This window comes from Petaurus breviceps, unplaced genomic scaffold (genome assembly GCF_028583685.1).
Source record: "Petaurus breviceps papuanus isolate PSGF00001 unplaced genomic scaffold, PetGlider_PUasm1.0 551, whole genome shotgun sequence".
In the NCBI taxonomy this organism is placed as follows: domain Eukaryota; kingdom Metazoa; phylum Chordata; class Mammalia; order Diprotodontia; family Petauridae; genus Petaurus; species Petaurus breviceps.
This window is the reverse complement of record NW_027186372.1, coordinates 11,097,691-11,113,078: the sequence shown is the minus strand read 5'-3', so window position 1 is coordinate 11,113,078 and position 15,388 is coordinate 11,097,691. Positions and strand designations below refer to the sequence as shown.

The 15,388-nt window shown below is 39.9% G+C and overlaps 2 protein-coding genes across 2 annotated transcripts in view; one reads left to right on the top strand and one right to left on the bottom strand.

Annotated features, from left to right (window-relative positions):
* Positions 1-6,281, bottom strand: part of INSYN2B (inhibitory synaptic factor family member 2B) — a 29,912-nt gene extending 23,631 nt beyond the window's left edge. Inside the window, exons 1-2 of the mRNA XM_069102393.1 lie at positions 4,564-6,281; positions 3,053-3,127 (exon numbers count right to left, since the gene is read on the bottom strand). Of these exons, the coding sequence (XP_068958494.1) occupies positions 3,053-3,127; positions 4,564-5,915 (1,427 nt within the window). The 5' untranslated portion in view covers positions 5,916-6,281. The remainder of the gene's footprint in view (positions 1-3,052; positions 3,128-4,563) is intronic.
* DOCK2 (dedicator of cytokinesis 2) overlaps positions 1-15,388 on the top strand; it is a 500,381-nt gene that overhangs the window by 283,253 nt on the left and 201,740 nt on the right. The window lies entirely within an intron of this gene.

Below are 15,388 nucleotides of genomic sequence, written 5' to 3'. Positions count from 1 at the left end.
GATTTTTATTGGTGTAAGACTGGAGTAGAGGAGATATTAAAACTGCATCTGTATATTTGGAGACCAAGTGCATAGAGGCGATAATGTAACACTACACAGGCAGGACACCTGGCTTCTAGCTATTTGTTTCCACATTGTTGTCTTCCCCTCTAAGATTATTATCATCCGTATTCTTTGCATGTATCTCAAATATACCTGTTTTCGTCCATGTTGTCTCCCTTTTAGAATGTGAATTCCTTGAGGGCAAGTGCTATTTTTGCTTTCTCTTTGTATCTGTTAGTCAGCACAGTGACTGTCACATAGTAATTACTTAATAAATGATTATTTATTGATTTACTGGTCATGGCAATCATGTGATTAGACCTCATTGTTCTGTTAGTTCATATATATCGGCTAATTAGGGAAAACTTTGTTGATGTTATTATATTAGAGGCCCAACCACCCACCCTGTGAGGTAACAGCTGCCTGTTAGATGCCTGGACCTTAAATCATACTGTTCAACACACCCCAATTATGGTTGTTATCCTTAGGGAGGAGAAAGAAAGGAAAGGATACTCTGTAGCCCCCTGCTGCCTACAGGGAGCATTTTAACTCTGGTTAATGAACAAAAATGGTCACTATATTTCACCCTCTTTTACCAGTTTCATGTTTAGAGTCTGTGATTCAGGTTGACCCATTGAGTTTCTACACTTCCTCTTTCTCAATACCCAGAGATGATGGTCTCTCTGTTAGCCCGTTGCTTTTGAAAAACCCTAGTCATGGCCTCTGCCAAAGAAACAAAAAAATTCCAACCACTACTTGAGTTTCAGAAATCATTGGACAGCTTCTTCCTATTTTTAGTTCTGACAAAATTGTGATATGCAAAATATAAATGAAATTGATAAAAATTTCTAATGTAAAAATAAATGGTCAAAAGATAGGACTAGGTAGTCCTAGAGAGAAGAAACACAAATTATCAATAACAACCTGAAAAACTGTTCAGCTCTCCAAAATAAGGTGAATAAAGACAAAAACAAAAATAAACCTTGTAATTTCCACTATAATTCATTGAATTGACCAGGTTGACTCAGAATAGTAAATTCAGTGTTGTTGAGACTGTGAAGAAATATATATGATGTTACACTGTTGGTGGAACTGTGTATTCATGCCTTTTATTTTATTTTATTTTTATTATTTTGCAAATTTAAAGACTTTCTTGGCGAGGCTAGAAGTCAGAGGCTACTCATGAGTCTGATCCCGCTGTGAACAGCTGGAAGCTCTTTTTCTAGCCTGAGCTGGTTTACTCTTCCTTAGGGAACCTGTTAGCTTCCTATTCCCCAGGGCTCACCATATTGATGGTGAACTTAGTACAGACACTGATTGGCTTATTCCACTATAGATCATAATTCCTATGCTCAAAGATCTGCTAGCCTCGGCCTTCTTGGTAGCTGGGATTATAAGCATGCACTACCATACCATCAATATAATACTCTGGAAAGCAATTTGTCTTTATGCAGAAAAAGCAACACTTAGTCTGCAATCTTACTAGAAGGAATATACCCTCAATATCTTAATGAAAAGAGAGAAAAACCATTATCTGTTTAAAATTAATAGCATTATTTTAATAGCAAAACAGTAGAAACACACCATCTGTCCAACAATTAGGGAGTGAGTGAGCAAATTGTATGGTATGTGAACGTAATGGAATATTGTTATGCCATAAGAAATGACAAAGACGAATAATAAAACAAATATAGATGCATGGTATGGTTCAGTGGAAATAGTACTGGATTTGGAATGAGAAGTCCTAACTTTGAATCCTAGTTTTCCCACCTACTACATGTGAGACCTTGGGTAATTAATTTCCTCTTCCTTTTTCCTTATTTGTAAAATAAGGGAGTTGGACTAGATGACCTCTGAGGTACACTGAATAGCTAAATGTGATGATGCCCTGTAGGTAGGCTACTCCTCAGATAACAAACACATAGTCTGCCTCTGGGGGCTCATATACAAAGCCTTTCCAGTTTGGTAGGACCCATGGGAGCTTTTGCTCTGCTTACGTAGTCTTTGGGCATCAGAATAGAACTTCCATGAAGGTGAGCAAAGCTTAGTTCAGACTGTAAGTTTATATCTAGAGTAAGGGGAAATCAGATTGATCTAATGGAAAAAAGCAATAAATTTGGAGTCAAGGTCTGACTTCAAATCCTGGATCTGGTGTTTACTACTAGCTTGGCCTTGGATAAATTATTCCCTCTCTAGGCCTCAGTTTCTTCTTTTGATTGTCCACTGTATGGAATCGTATGTCACTCAATAAAAACCTGATTCAGAGCTGACCTTGGTGCTGAAATGAACCCTTTTCTCGAGAGATAATGAAAAAGTCACTTTTTCTCTCCCCGTGCCTCTATTCAAAGCCCCTGTAAGATTAGTGCGTGTCCAAGGAAGGCAGCACTGACTATAAGATACATGACCCCTTGGTTGGAAGATGCCTCATGAAATGGCTGCAGAAGTAGAGATGCTTAATGGAGCAAAGCATTCCACATGGGATTCAGCCTACTGAAGTCTTATGTCTGATGGGAAAAAATGATAGGAGGTTGAAGTTTGCTTATGCCTTTTCAAGGAAAACTAGATTCCGGAGATTCATTTCTGGGAATCCATTGGTAACTTTTAATTTCAGTTACCTCTCAAAGTAAGTTCCCAGCTAGAGAAGTATTGATTTTTATCTCTTGTAAAATCCATTTCATTAGAGACAACAAACTTATTCCCAAAGGAAATACTGCACATACCCACTGGTACCCAGCCAGGGTATTATGCAGCATAATCAAGAAGACTCATACAGACAGTGTGCATTTTGAATGATAGGGCCTCAGCAGGCTGTAGGAATACCTTCTTATGGAATATGGTTATGCCATTGGAAGCTTACCACTCTAGCTCTCAAAATCCATGCATTCAAAATCTATTCTCCTCTTGTCTGACTTTGGGGCATATGGGAGGAGAGTTTATTTGGAAGGTCAAGGTTTCTTGGCCCTTTGTGCTCTACATGTGCTAACCACCAACCTGGGTTGCAACGAGGTACCTGTATATGATGCATGCTGTGTTCTGACAAGTGCTGCAGTTGTTGAGGTCCTGGCCAGTGCGGTAGAAGTTACGCCTGCAACACAAAGTATTTTGCTGAGTGAGTTTATGGACAGAACCCACAATTGATTTTGCAACACACTTACTTCATAAAGTACAGTGTCCTACTCACAATCAAGCCAAAGTGGGTGGATCAAGACCAAAATGTAAGAATATATATTATTATTTTTATACAATTAACTTTTAAAGAATATATTCACAATTGTATTTTTTCCTTTGGTCCTCACATCAGCCCTATGAGGTAGGAAGACAGGTATTCTTAGTCCCACCTGTGAGATAGAAAACTGAAGAAAATTATATCTTTCTCTTAGAAAACTGAGGGAGATTATATCTTGCTGAAAGTCATACATCAAAGGTTGTGGAATCATGGAGATTAAGTTCAGGTCTCTGTATAATCTAATGTGTCTCATTGCTCTGTCTCTACCCCCCACCCCCAATTCCAAGGTAACTGATTCTGACTTAAAGAAGCACATGCTTACTACCACTGACACTATCTTAATTTGGTCTAGAGCTACACCTTTGGGGAGTGGGGAGGGGAGTGATGTAGAGAGAGTAATAGATGACTTTGTCCTCAAAGACTATTCTTCTAAATCCTTTATGTTCTCAAACTGCATCCAATATTCTTGCTGAATTTTCCATCAAGGAATCCTCCCCATATACATTCTATCCCCTAAATCCCCCTTTATTGCTTTCAGTTGACCATTCATTTTATGTTTTCATTGAACCATTGATTGAACATAGGTTATTGAAGTGGGGTGTACTTTAGTTTAATCCTAGTTTAAACCAACTCAAAGCTGCATGACTAATATTTAGGAGTAAGAGAGAGAAAGGCATTCTACTTGCTTGTTTCCTGTCTCTTTTATTTATCTATGGACCTACCATCCACAAATAGCCATAAATTAAATTTTGAAAGGGGCATTAGAGATCATCTTAGTTCATTCCCTTCATTTTACAAATGAAAAAATGAAGTCCTAAGAAGTAAAGAGATTTGGCCAAGGTCACACAGATAGTAAATAAGAGAGTTGGGATTTTAGCCTAGAGCCTCTGACTTAGAATCTTGTTCTCTTTCCACTATTGCCACACTGATTGAACTTGTACAATATAATTGTACTTGTATAAAAATCATGAAATCTGGATTCTACCCAAGTCCTGCTCCTGACCCTTCCCAATTCATTGTTAAAGAGAGGAGAATATCAAGGGAACCAATATGAGCTCCCCCCCACCAAGACTCCATATTAAATCCCAGTATTGTAAAAGAGATGCTATCTGCTTTTTTAATCACTCAAGTTCATTCAAGGATTGAAAATTTTGAGGATCAATGGCTTGTGAAAACAACTCCTTGAGAATTACTAAAACCTTTTAATAGCTGAAACCCATTACTGCAAGTGTTGGTGGGTTTTTTTTTTTTGATAAATGACTTAACAAAATTTTTAATATCAAAACTCATCCTACCCTTCAGTGAGGGCTCTGGCTTTTTCCAAGTCTTGAATTACGTTCAGAAGGACTTTAATCTTCTCTTGGTTTGAGTGCAAAGATTCCTCCACGGATTGCAGTCTCCCTTGGAGGTCACACAGTTCACCGTGTGCCAGGTGAATTTGATTAATTCCTTTAATCTCTTTGTTGGTTGGAGGTTTGATTTCACTCCTTGGGAGAGAAGACTGGAGGTGAAAGCTTCCTAAACAATTTTTAAACTCCAAAGTATCTGCCTGGCTGGAATTTTTCTCTGTCTCCTCCTGACACTCAGCAGCAGATTTTGTCATGTTGCTAGTTGTCAATGATATTAGGTTCTTGTGATCATTACTCAGTGTAGCACAGTCAGAAGCAGTTTCAGGAGGGGCTGCCTGTCTGTGCTCTCCAAGGAAACAAGGCAAGGAGTTATGAGTCTGTGGAGGTGAAGGAGTGCAAGTTCCCTTTGATGGAGGTGATAAAGGAGCTGGCTCTTTCATGCCAGATGTGTCTTTGGGCAAAAGCAATTCAGGGTCCGTTTTATCTCTGCCAGGCAAGGAGTGAGCACCGCTGGCAGTACTCAAGCAGGAGGAGGGCCTTTCTGAACTAGATGGCAGCCTGCCATTCACATCCTCTGGGCACGTATTAGCACAAGGATGTATTGCATTGCCTAATTCAACAGGCCTGTCCATGCTGTAAGTGGGGGCTTTGGTACCCCATGGAGGGCTATGACATATATCATCAGGAACTTGTATGGAAGCCGTCACCTTTTCTGAGGGCCCCAGAGCATCTGCTTCAAAGCAGATGCTAACAGGCCCATTGCTTTGTGCCTTGGACACTCTGGGAAAAAATGGATGCGCTTTCTTACCTCTGTGAGGCACATCATCTAAATGCCTAGTGATTCGTAAATAGGCAAGATCAGAAGACATGATGTCCTGCTCTGAGAGATTGCCATTGACTTGGATGGAGTTTTTAGATCCTGTGGGCATTTCCACCAGTGACTTGCTGGCTGTGAGCTTTTTCCTTTTAAAAACAGGGAAGTGCTTCCTAAGGCTGGGGGAAGTTTGGATTGCAATGTTCCGGATGCTCCCCCCCTTCTGGGACCTGGGGAAGGAGAGGGAGTAGTTGGGCAGGTGATGGTGCCGAGATGCCTGCACCTTCCCCATCAGGGTGGAGTCTTGGTCTGTTTGGACATCAATCTCTGCCAGGCCAGCTTGATTCTTACTAGCTCCATCCTCCTTGAAGCGGACTTGTTGGGATTTGCTTCTGCGGTGATGGGATTGTTTCACAAAGTCCACTGAATCCAGACTGTTCCGCTTCAGGAGCACGGGTCTCACCTTCATGCTTTGCTGGGCCATCGAGCCTCTTTTGAAGGTCTGTGGATTACAAGCTTCTCCTTGATACGTTGCATTAAGTCATTCGAGCTGCATCTGGTGACAAAGCCCCAGATGCCAAAAACAGCCAGCAGAGGTGGTGGAGGAGAAGACTCACTCTCCCGGTTGCGTGGGTTGCTATGTTGGCCATCCCCAGCCTATAGATTTTATTCTGCAACTATTTCTAATGTTTCTTCCAGAATTAAAAAAAATTTTCATCACAGAACTAATTGCTAATTAGATAAACACTTGAGTTACTCTCTAAGGGTCAAATATCCAATCTAAGGAAGTTGCTGGTAGTCTGGGTATTGATGGAATCACATTGCCTAGATCCTGGAGGAAGTCTGTCATTCTGTTTTACACAGACCAAGAAAATATAATAGAAATGATCTCAAGGTCCATGACAAGTGAACTCCTAGTAGAATCTGTTACATTTGGAATATCTAGTTCATCTCCCTGGTAGGAGTAGGCTCAGGTGTGGTACAGCCAGCCTCTCAAGTGTGTCTCCTCTGCATGGAGTGGAAATAGACAGTGTAACAAACAACTGGGGTGTTTGCTCTTTTGAAATGACATGATGTTCCTGGGGTAGCACATCTGTTCATGTCAAACAGAAATTCCTCCTCTGGGGCCATTGTTCTCCTTCATGTTCCTTCCCTTTTTTTCACTGATGGAAACTTGTCTTCCCAAATAGCGTAACACAGCCCAGTGGGGCGTGACCAGGACTGGAATAAATCGGAGAAGGGGATTCAGAAGGAACAGTTTCTGCTGTGTAGTCTTTGCTCTGGTTCACGTTGGTACAAAGTTTCCCATATCTGGGGACTCAGATGATTTTAAGAAAAGAACTATAAACCCTGTGACCTCAGTGGGGAGTTCCAGATCAGACAGTCAGTCTTCGCAGGATTGGGCAGGTGAACAGGTTCTGAAAGGGAAAAGACAACAGATGTAGGTGATCATGGGGCTCCCATATACTTTGTTTCCTCTCTTATTTTCAGCCACAGGGCTTATAATTGCTATTCAGTATAATGTGTGAAATCATGGTGTATTGTTCCCCAGCAAGTCAGCACACCTATGCCGAGGGACATAGCACAGATGTGCTTATATCATTCAGGTCATTGTGCCCAGAACACCCCAATTAAATCTGCGGAGCCTTGTCATCATGGTCGCAATAGCTAATTTTATATTAGACTGTTTCTTAGTTGCTTTTGTTGATTTTGCTAAAGATAACAAAAAATGGGGGGGGGAACATACACTAAACTTTTCTTCCCTTGGAGGTCTTCATTAATTGAAGGGCAGAGCAGAGGGATGTCCTGTATGCAAGAACTTTTAGTCCCTCCAGTATGAAAACGCAATGCTCCATTGCCTGGCCCATCTGGGCACTCATATCAAAGTTAGCCTGCTAATTTTGATTTGCTAGACCTCAAAGTCTTGGGGATGAGTTCAGTCTTAGATTCTGACTTTTCTTCAGAGCTCCTCTAGTCATTGAAACAGTCTTGTATTTGCTCAGGGCCATGATGTCAGGTCTGGGAAATCTCCTTAGCATAAAGAGCTAGAGAACCCTTCTAAGGAAGAATATCAGACCCTCTGTTTTTGCACAGGAAGATGAGGAATATTCCTAGCACTCCACTCTCTGCTATCTAAAATCCTAGCTTACATTATGTAATATTTACATTACATTTACATCTATGTTCAGCCTGATGAGCTTAAGTTTTTATAAAATCACCAGTTTCCCAGAAAGATTGTACATTCTGTAGGCAAAGCCCTGGGGCTTTCTATGCCAAAGCAAGTCTGGGAGGGAATACTCCCAAACAGGGCTGAGGTAGTGCATCTCTCTAATTAGAGTAGGATTAATTTGAAATTCTAATAGAAGTTCAGTCAACTTAGCCTCAGAAACTGCATCTCTTAACTCCCTGACCTTGGAATGGGGTGAGTCTTCTGGGACAAGGGGTCAAGGATGAGCAATAAGCAACCATACAACCCCTGGAAAATCAGAGCCTGTGCAGAATCCAGGCTGAAACCTAGATACAACCCAGATAGCAGCCCAGAGCTTTGTTAGTACAGTCAGCACTGGACTATTGGACTGTTATTTATTTCCCTGGAAAGGGGCTTTGCCCAACATTAGATCAACAGATTTTTGCCTGTAAGAACACTAAAACAGAACCCTGTCTTTTACATTCCAGTCTTTGTATCTATTTCTCTGCCTCTGTGTCTCTATCTGTCTATGTATGTCTCCTCTCTCTGTCTCTCTATCTTTGTGTGTGTGCGTGTGTGTCTGTTTGTCTGTCTTTCCATTCCTTCCCACTTTTAAAGATAGTTTCAGATCTGAGTTTGCTTTCTTGTTTGGTATATGATTCCATCATTCCTATTCTCCCACCTTAGCAACTCTTTGTCTCTTTTCTGGGGGAAGAACTACCTGATGAAGAAAACAGTTGTCTGAAGCTGGTTTCCAGAAGTCTACCTTTTTGATTCCCCTGTGGCCTTTCCCATAATGATTAGTTATCATTTGTTTCCTTTTGTCCTTTCTACACCACTCCCACCCCTCCACACCACTTCCAACACTTCTGCTGGTTTCTCTCAGTTTGGGAATCTTACTCCTCACCTTGGGATAACAAGGCTTCATGGATGTGGGACTCATTTTTAGAGGATTGATACCTGCCACAGGTTTTCCCTGTCACACATTTCCTGATGCCCCACCCATGGCCAAATGAGTGGTAAAGAATACTGGCCTCATTCACTTTATCCCCAAGTGTATTCAACCTGGGACATAAGGAGTTTTAAATGTTTCCTTGTGGACTGCTGAAGTGCTGATTATTACTTGCAAGTTTAATCACCAGGTTTCTAAACTCTCAACATTTCCTTCATTAACATCTGCCATAATTTTAGACTTACAAATATATCTCCTGATGAATGTATAAAGATCATAAATATTAGTTTCTATCCTTAGGTTTCCCCCTTCCTCAGCCAAGAAAAATTGAGCTTGTATTTAATAGTAGTAATAATAGCTAACATTTGCACAATGCTTACTATGGGTCAGGCACTATTCTAAGCACTTCACAGCTATTATCTCATTTTGAGGATTTCCATCAATGGAGTAATGGTTTAAAAAGTTGTGGTATATGAATGTGCTATAAAATATACTTAGCAGGCAGACTTGAGAAAAACCTGGAAAGATTTATATGAACTAATGCTGAGTGAAATGAGCAGAACCAGAGAACATTATGCACAGTAACAGCCACATTGCACAATGACTGACTTTGATAGACTTAGCTCTTCTCAGCAATGCAAGGATCTAAGAAAACTCCAAAAGACTCAATGGAAAATGCTCTCCACATCCACAGAAAGAACTTTGGAGTCTGAATACAGATGGAAGCACACTATTTCCTCTCCTTTTCTTTTGTTTCTTCTTTCTCGTGGTTCCCCCCATTAGTTCTAATTCTTCTTTACATGATGACTCATGTGAAAATATGTTCAACATGAATGTATAAATAGAGCCTATATCAGATTGTATGACGTCTTGGGGAGGGGGGAAGAAAGAGAAGGGTAGAAAATTTAAAGCTCAAAATCTTATGGAAGGGAATATTGAAAACTAAAAATAAATTAATTGTTAAAAAAATCTACTATCTTATTTCATAACAACTCTGGGAAGTAGGTGCTATTATTATTCCTATTTACATATGAGGAAATTAAGGTTAAATGACTTGTCCAGGGTCACATAGCTAATTTCTTAGGTTGGATTTGAACTCAGGTCTTCCTGACTTATCCATTTAGCTACCTAATTGTCTCATGTAGACATATAATGGGTAGAGACTGAAAGACGATTTGAGTCATCTGGCTAATATAAAAGCTTTAGTCTCCTATGGATACCCTTGATGGGCTAATTAAACATTCATTGCCTGTTTTAAAATATTCCATATTCCTATTCTACTTTTTATCTTCAAATACCAATTTTGACCTTTGCCTAGGACATTTATGAGGGAGGCGTGTCTGGCTGCAGGGACTTGCTCTTCAGGATGCCTCAGGATATCAAACACTCCACCCCAATGGTCATTAATGGTCAGGAAATGCCTATGGCTTCCATCATTAGGACTTAATTCATATCCTGGCTTGATTCCAAGATCTCCCCACAGTGGTAGTCACAGTGCCATGCTCGGGGCCCAGTAGCTAAGAGTTATTCCTAATCTTTGCTTCTGCTTATCCTCTGTCCCTTTTTCATCAGGGGCTTATTGAATACAAACCAGTCTATTTATCTTTTTCCTTCCACATTTTTGCTAGATGAGGCAACTCTGGTCAAGTGAGCAGAGTGATCATCTGTTTCCTTCTCTGAGTTGGCTTTTTGCTTTTATCTCTTGACACAGGCTCCTTTCAGGTGAGACCCTACATGACTTCCCAAAGTGACCCAAAGTTCCCTACATGACTTTGCTTTTTCACTGTGGTAGTGGGGGACACTGAGTAACTTCAAGTGGGAACAGTTGCTATCTGTTCTCACCTCTGTGTCTTAGAATCCCTGACTTCTTTTGACTCAGCTTATCTTTTGCAAGAAACCTTTCCTAGCCTGCCTGGCTGCTAGTAGCTTCTGATCTAAGGTTATTTGGTGAAGGCCTCTCCTATATGCTGATCTATTTATTTGTTATCTCCTTCATTGGAATGTAAACTCCTTAAGGACAAGAACTGTGTTCTATTTTACTTTGTATACCCAGAGCTTAGCACAGTGTCTGGAACGTAGGGATGGGAATAGAGACTGGAACTTTGATTGCACTGATGGAGGAAACTCCCAGGTGAAGGAGTGCCCTTTACAAATGCAGCTTAGCACCTTTTCTTCAACTTAGAGTCTCAAATAGTTCACTAAAGCACAGAGATATTAAATAATTTTCCCAGGGCCACACATTGAGATGGGACGTAACAACAGCGACAACAATATTTATATGTCTTTACGAGGTTTGCGAAACACTTTATGTACTTTATCTTATTTAAAGTAGGTGCTATCGTTATCCTCATTTTTGCAGATGAGGAAACTCACAGAATGTAAATGACTTTCCCAGGGACACAGAGTTAGGAACCACCTAAGTCAGGTTTCCAAATCCAGTACTTTATCTATTATACCACCTAGCTGCTTATTGATTACCTGATTCATCCAGCCATCTATCCATTCACTCATTTTGTCATGTTTCATCTTCCATAGGGTACCTGGAACATTTCTATGCACAAGATAGTATGGGATATGCCCTCCATGAATATTTTTGATTGATTGAATTCATAGAGCATTCACTTAACAAACAATAATAGAGTGCCTGTTTTGTTCAGAGCACCATGCTGAGTGCTAGGGAGATGCCCAGTTTACACAAGACTGTCCCTGACCTCACAGAAATGGCCCATTTCCTCTACCAAGAATATTTTATCTCCATTCTCTTGCTACATTTATATTATGTCTGTCCTTTAGCATCTTAGTCTTTTGAGAATTTATGCTCATGGGTGTGTGTGTGTGTGTGTGTGTGTGTGTGTGTGTTGTGTGTACATGCAAAAATATAGATTGTTATGGAAATATCTCTACAGATACAATTATATCAGTTTGTACCATTTGGAATTTCTACATCCACAAAGAGAAAATATATAGGAAATGTATATTCTTTTCTTATTCACCACCTGGGTCACTATAGCTAAGTATAATTGGAGGGATGGAGGAAAATAAAATCTCTTTAAAAAGCTTTTGTTTTATTTCTTCTCTACTGCAAAATCTACAATATATCCTGTATCCAAACTCTCTTTTCTAACTTTCAAGGCCCTAGATAATTTTGTCTTGTCATATGGAATCCTATGCCCACTCTATAATTCTTTAATAGATAGCCTCTGCTTTGGTAAGAGCAATGCACGCACCTTCCCCACCTCAACCTTCTATACACACAGCTATCTCAAAATCAGATACTTTCCCTATCTGTGCCTTTGCTGATCTAAGATGCCCTTTTTCCTCCCCTTTTCTTTTCTACAACCTATACATCCTTCAAGACCTAGTTCTTTTTTGGAGCTTCCCTTCAAAAATCCAGTCCACAATGACCCACTTCATCTGTTGAACTCCTACTGTTGTCAATACCACATAACTTAATACTGGGTTGTTTTGGGATTTTTTTATATGTTAGTTTTGTCTACACAGATAGATTGCAAGTTGCTTGAGGGCAGGAACCATATCTTGGATTCTTTATGTCTCTCACAGTGCTCTGTACAGGGCTGGGTACTTAGTAAGAACCCAAACAGAATCATACCATTCATTATAGCTAGAAAGCACCTCAGAGGTCATGTTGTCCAACACTCTAATTTGACAGATGATGAAACTGAGGATTATCAGGGTCATATATTAATATTCTATCACAGTCATATATAATAACATTTTAACCATTCTTCAATAAATAGGCATCTAATTTTTTCCAGTTCTTTCCAATGACAAAATAGTATTGTTATAAATGTTCATATGTATGTGGTCTTTCTTTACATCCTTCATCAACTTGATCAACAGCCTACCTGTGAAATCTTTGGGTCAAAGAGTGTGGATATTTTGTCATTTTATTGTATAATTTTAAATTACTTTCTCTCTCTCTCTTTTTTTAAAAGCAATCAGGGTTAAGTAACTTGCTCAAGGTTACAAGGCCAGTTATTTCTGGGTGTGGTGCTGACTATCTGAGCCCAGATTTGATCCCCAGGTCATCCTGACACTGGAGCCGGTACTCTTACTCGCTGTGCTACCTGGCCACCCCTCAAATTACTTTCTAAATGGTTATATCTGTTCATAGCTCCACCACTGTTGCATTCATGTGCTTGCCTTTCCATAACCCTTCCAACATTGACTATTCCCATCTTTTGTAATCTTTGCCAATTTTTGAGATGTGAGGTGAAATCTGAGGATTGTTTTATGGTCATTTTACTCATTATTAATGATTTGAAGAATTATTCCTATGGATATTAATAGTTTCCCGTTATTTTTTTGAGAACTGTTTGTTCAAATGCTTTGACTTAAATGTTTTACTTTTAAAGATCCATCAAGGTAATTTCAAAGTCAACTCACTTACCTATGCTAAATATTCTACCTTTTAGATTGGCAAGAATTTCTTCCAAGAAAAAGAATGTCATTCTATGGTTTTCTGACATTAGGCCTTTATCTTGGTGGTTTTAATAATTCATTTGATTTAGCAAATGTTGATTTCTGTCCACTTTGTTTCAGAGATTGTGATCTGTGTAGTTGGACTATTGATATGTACAGACTTTGTATTAGCCTCTTCAGTATGAGATTATTTGAAAGAGGATTTGATTTGAAATCACAGAGATCTGGTTTGAATGCCACTTATGAAACTTTCTAACTGTGATCATGGGCAAGCTATAGTAACAGGAAAATCATGAAAGATTCTTTTATATGCAGTTGCCATGGGTCCTTAATCTCCCCTTATGTCTACAGCATGATCTGATCAATCAGATCAAGGCCAGATTTGGGGAACAAAAAATGTAGGAGTGGGTGAGGGACGAGTCCAAAGCTGAGCACTGAATCACTAATGGTATAGAGAGGACTTTAAGAAATCTCTACCTCAGGGGCGGTTAGGTGGCACAATGAATAGAACACTGGCCCTACAGTCAGGAGGACCTGAATTCAAATATGGCTTCCATGTGACCTTGGGAAAGTCACTTAACTCTAATGGCCCTGCCCTACCCCCTCCAAAAAACAAAACAAGAAAAAAAAAGAAATCTCTACCTCTAGAGTTTCTTTAACTACATACATGAGATAGTGTGACATGGCAGATGAAATCCTAAATCTATCTTATCAGAGTTCAAATTCTACCTCTGACACTTACTAGTATTGTGGCTATGAATGGGCAAGCCACTTAACCACTGGCAGCCTCAGTTTTCTCACCTATAAAATGGAGAAAATAGTACTTTTAGCACCTCCCTTACAGAATTGTCATGAGAATAAAATGAGAAAATGTATATAAAGTATATTTTAAACTTTAAAAAATATATACATACCAATTTTTTTTCTCAGACTGTGACATGTTTCTTTCAGTCACTTTGATAGCAGTTGGATGCTTTATTTTTAGTTCAGCAAAATCCAGATAGCCTCTAGCATACTCAAGATGTAAGGAGGGAATGCTGACTCTCATAATGCCTTCCTAAGACAATGGGTACACCTTTAGGTCATTCATAAATGGAACCGGTGAATGGGGCAGAGTAAAGCAACAGGAATGGTGGAGACCCCAAAACTCTTCATTGGTCTTATACTCTGACATGTGCTCTGTTCCCAAAGGGCCCTCATGTAGCTGGGCTTGCTACTTCTGTTGTATTTCCATATCTTCCAGCCCTCTATTTTTATCTGTCAAAGAAACCAGGGAAGAAATAGCATCTGATTACATGCTCTCTCCTGCTCTCTCCTCCTCTCCCTCGCTCATACTTTTGCAGATGCAGCTGCTTGTCTTTACTAATTGTTTGATGTAAATGGCTTTCATGGTTGAGTGTATGAAGTGCCAGCATGAAGGATGATCTAGGTTTAGGCATTATCTCATTGCTACTTCAAATTTGTTCTTCTACACATAACTTAATTCTTCTTCCCTGTCGGTTTCTTTCTTTGGACCATACTTTCTACTATGCTCATGGCAGTAGGATTGAGGCTGGTGGGCTTTGCTTCTGAAAGGTCACATCAAACCCATTCCCTCCCACGGAGGCAGGATTTACTGCTTTCTGATGCATTTGTTGGCTGGCACTTCCATCTTCATATCATGAAGGAAAGAACAGTGGCCTAATGTTATCTCTAAATTTATCAGAATTTTGACATTAACTCTTTCAGGTTTCCCCAGTATTTCCTGTTCATTGCAACTTGACACATTTTTTTTCTGGTAGTTTTCCATAAGTGGTCTTAGATAATTTTAACTTTGAAGAAAGATTTGGCTCACCATGCTGATAAGAATATCAAGGGAGTGACTCCTTCCAGCAAGAAAAAAAATCTGGCCCTCTTTAATATTTGGCTCAGTAGTATCACCCTGGAGTTGGGGTTCTGAGAGGTGGTGGGCTCCCTTTCACCAGAAGTTTTCTGACAATGGCTGAATACTCATTGGAGATGTTACAGAAGGGATTCCCAGACAAGTGTGGATTAAACTAAATGACCTCTGAGATCTCTTCTGTCTCTGAGATTCTGTCAACTCTGACCCAAAAGTAATTTCATTGTGTTTTCCTGTTACAGCATGGGACGTGGCAGAGAGAAATATGGTTTTAGGGAAAGAAGGGACTCAAGGAGATGGGTGACGTTGAGTATGTTCAGATAGAACCCCTCCCCAGCTGTCCCCCTCAAGAAACCCTTCTTTTAATCTTTCTTTCTGTGACAACTTCTCTACTTGCACACTCTCTCTTATCCTTCTTTATATCCTGACTCCAGAAGACTATCATAAAGAAGGAAGGAAGGAAGGAAGGAAGGAAGGAAGGAAGGAAGGAAGGAA